Source organism: Glycine soja, chromosome 15, assembly GCF_004193775.1.
Source record: "Glycine soja cultivar W05 chromosome 15, ASM419377v2, whole genome shotgun sequence".
NCBI classification, from domain to species: Eukaryota; Viridiplantae; Streptophyta; class Magnoliopsida; order Fabales; family Fabaceae; genus Glycine; species Glycine soja.
In genome coordinates this window covers 44966941-44970742 of record NC_041016.1, presented here as the reverse complement: position 1 = coordinate 44970742, position 3802 = coordinate 44966941, and the positions used below count along the sequence as shown (strand labels likewise).

Genomic DNA, 3802 nt, shown 5'->3' with positions numbered 1-3802 from the left:
TACATAGTATTTAAAACTGTTAATATACTCTCATTCGAGAATGAATATATTAGCAAGTTATACTTTTTTAATATTTGACCAAACTTAAAGTTATACTTAGTTTGCAATATATTATGTTGCTTTTAAGAAACAAATGAGTATGCATTTGTTTTAGCTTATAACACAGGCATATTTTTTTCTCGTGATTATTTAGTTTATTACGATTTACGAGTATCCTTGCTCAAAATATAATCTCACAAAAATATAATAAAATTTAAAAATGTTATTTTAAAAAGGGAAAATCAACCCACTCTTTGTAATTGTATTAATATAAAATTGATTAATAACCGCAAATATTGAGAACTTTATTGAGGAGATAACATTAACTATATAGGTATTCCAACATAAAGAGAGATACCCTAGGATTATCAAGTGCAACTAATAATTTTGAGATATAGAGCACATACATAGGAGTTAGAAATAGATCGTCTAAGCAAGATATTTTTTCGTGAGAGGTGGTAAAGTCTTATCATCTTATGGACTTGAAATTGGCTTTTGAATTGGGAAAGGTGGCAGAAGTGGTTTCTTGAATTTAGGGTCAAGTGGCAATTTAGGAATAGGTTTCTCAAAGAAAGGCTTCGGCTTTAGAAAAGACTCTGGGTCAATAGCGGGGATGGGTTTTTGCACTGTAAAAGGTTTTGGTACAGGTTTAACAATAGGAATTGGTTTTGGTACAGGTTTAACAATTGGAATTGGTTTAATGATGGGAATTAATTTTGGTGTAGGTTTATATATTGGAACAGGAATAGGTTTTACAACAGGAATTAGTTTTGGAATCGGCTTAATTACTGGAATAGGTTTTGGAAGTCCTTTAAATTTTTCTTCTTCATTAGAAATTGACTTTATAATTGGAATTGGCTTTGAAATAGGCTTCACCAAGGGAATTGGTTTTGGTATAGGCTTATACACGGGAATAGGAATAGGTTTAACTAACTTTGGGATAGGCTTAACTATAGGAATAGATTTTGGAAAAAGCCCTTTAAATTTTTCTTCTTCATCATATCCTTGAAGGCTTGTTTTTGCTGGCTCTTCATTTACAAGCTTCCCATCGGTATCCACTTCATTCCCTACATAAGGAATTAAAAATAACACAAGGTAAACACTACATGATATTTTCATGGTAGTAAAAATATTTAAATACCATAAAAGGGATGACAGTAATATCCATCAAAGACTAATTAACTCGCAAAGTAACTGATGATTGTAGCGTATATATAATGCGTGGGTCTCTTTCCTTAAAAGTTGGGCTACCGTGATCTATATACAATTCATGTATCTTATTATTTTCAACATGCCAGAATGTCTTAATTTTATGCTTATCAAGTTGGACCTAACGTTTCCAATCAGATTTGTGTATAGGTACAGTATATATAGTTACGTGTATATGTGTACATATATGTTTTAAACATATTCAATAACGAAATAAATTATATATATCTTGGCTAGTTGGCCTTGTGCATGCTTGTTGAAACAAACCCATATTTAAATTTTAAATTAGTGCTTAAATGTTTCAAGAAAAATCATGCTTCGTATTATTTTAGTAAAAGCATATAAGGATTGAAACAGATAAAATTTAATTAGCTAGAGACTAAAAAGAATCGTATTTCCTAAACGAAAAACGTAACAATCTATGTATGAGTGTTAGAATGAGCCACAAACCTGAAACTTCAGTTGTTGCCATAACAGAAGAAGCACAAATGAAGCTGGCAACCAGCAATAGGGAAACACCGAAGCGCCAAAGTGAGCATTGCAGAGTGGAAGCCTTTCTCATATTGAGAAAACAGCTAGGCCACACTAGGGTTTGGCAATGAAAGCTAAGAAGGGAAATGTATCAAGGCTTGAGATACTCTTGTTCCATACTCGCACTATTTATAATACCTAGCATGGGACTAACTGTACATTATTGTGGCCTATCGGCCACTAATTAACTTTTGTGAATTTACTTGGAGATTTAGATTTGGTTTAATTAGGGGTTATTATTATGGGTGGTTAGAACTTTGACGTGTGTTTAGAGAGGTCAATCTAGTGTTTAACACCGTTATTGTTGCTGTGATAATGCATGGATAATCCATTAAATGGGTCTCACAAATTGGATGCATGTTTCTTTTCTTAATTTGTGGATGTTTGGAGAATTAATAGTATAGAGCAATGATCACCCTCGTGAATTTGGTAAGATAAGGTGATTCTAGAGGAATTTAAGGAATTGTCATTGATTTAATTTTAAATTTTTTAATTTCCCTGGCTTTTGATTATAGGTTTATTTTTTATTTGAAAGGCCAGAAATTTATATTAATAAATATGGCTCTTACTACCGTACGTACAAGTTCAAAAGTTAACATGTTTCTTACTTAAGTATCTTATAAATAGATGTGTTTTATTTTGAGGAATTGTGTGAAAAACTTAGTGATTTTTCTAAGGATCACAATAGAAATCAAAACAAGATTTTAAAATATATGATTCTAACAAATAATAGATAAATAATGTATATCTTTCTTCCTAGTGTACGCTTTGATTTCTTGAAAGAAGAAATAAATAAAATTTTACTTCCTTTGGTTTTTCCTTCTACTATCTCTATCTTTCTTGATGGTCGTTAGGATTGAGAGAATACTCTAAAGTAAGGAAGGGAACCTAATTTTAAATTAATGAATATTCATCCTTTTACAACTACTATTCCCATAAAATAATAGTTATCTCTAAAAAATGTTCCACTTAAGCTTATGGTCCATTTACTACTTAGTCCATAATAATTAATTATTTGTTTATTAGTCCTTAATAAGTCACATGTCTCTCACATGAGAATTTAAATCTTTCATTCTCTCACTTGACTCTTGTGACATTACCTAACATCATGGACGAATAAATAAATAAACTAAACTTACGTAATGTGCATTGAAATGACTAAATCGTTTCATAGATTGGGCACATCATAATTTCATAATTAAAAATACGTACTAATTCGAGTCATGACAGTTTTACATTACTTAATCGACATAATTCCTTCCATGTATCACAAATTAGACTTATCCTTAATATGAAAATAGTTAGAAGCACATAATGGTCCGGCATAATGATTTTATTTAAGATGGTACCTATTTACGTTACTCTAATACAAACATGCATGCAAATGTAGATAGCAGGTAATCAGAAACATATCATAAATGAGTTTAAAATGTCAACAATTCAGAACAAAAGTAAACATTACACTCAACAATCCTTAATAACAATAATGCCTATATTTTTAATATGTTCAATAAATGTCTTGGACGATAATCTATTTGTCAAAGGGTCAGCTATCATGAGATTTGTGCTAATTTCTATTGACATTTTTTGTTTCTGTACTTCTTTCAGGACAAATTACTTTAATTCCATATATTTAGCACCTTTAGAGTACTTGTCATTCTTAGAGAAACATACTGTTATGGAGTTATTACAATATATTTTTAGCGGCTTGACAATATTGTTGCCAATTAGCTTGAATTGTAGTCTCAAAACATGCTACAAATTCAGCTTCCATAATGAATGTAGCAACAACAGGTTTCTTTGCACTCTTCCATGATATTACTCCTTTGGCTAAAAGAAGTACATAACCAAGGGTGGATTTCCTTGTATCCGCACATTGAGCAAAGTTCGAGTCTAAATACCCAATCACCTGAAGGTGATCAAACCTCCTATATGTAAGCATCAAACTTTTTGTTCCTTGTAAGTATCTTAGAACCTTCTTTGTAGTTTTCGAATGTTCCATTCCTAGATTACTTTGATACCG

General features: G+C 31.0%; 1 protein-coding gene across 1 annotated transcript; it reads right to left on the bottom strand.

Annotated features, from left to right (window-relative positions):
• Positions 1-323: 323 nt before the first annotated feature.
• LOC114387420 (proline-rich protein 4-like) lies at positions 324-1897 on the bottom strand. The gene is made up of 2 exons (XM_028347608.1): positions 1699-1897; positions 324-1106 (listed from the first exon to the last, which is right to left on the bottom strand). Exons 1-2 carry the CDS (start codon positions 1808-1810, stop codon positions 514-516), a joined length of 705 nt encoding a protein of 234 aa, XP_028203409.1. The 5' UTR covers positions 1811-1897; the 3' UTR covers positions 324-513.
• Between the last annotated feature and the right edge of the window lie 1905 nt (positions 1898-3802).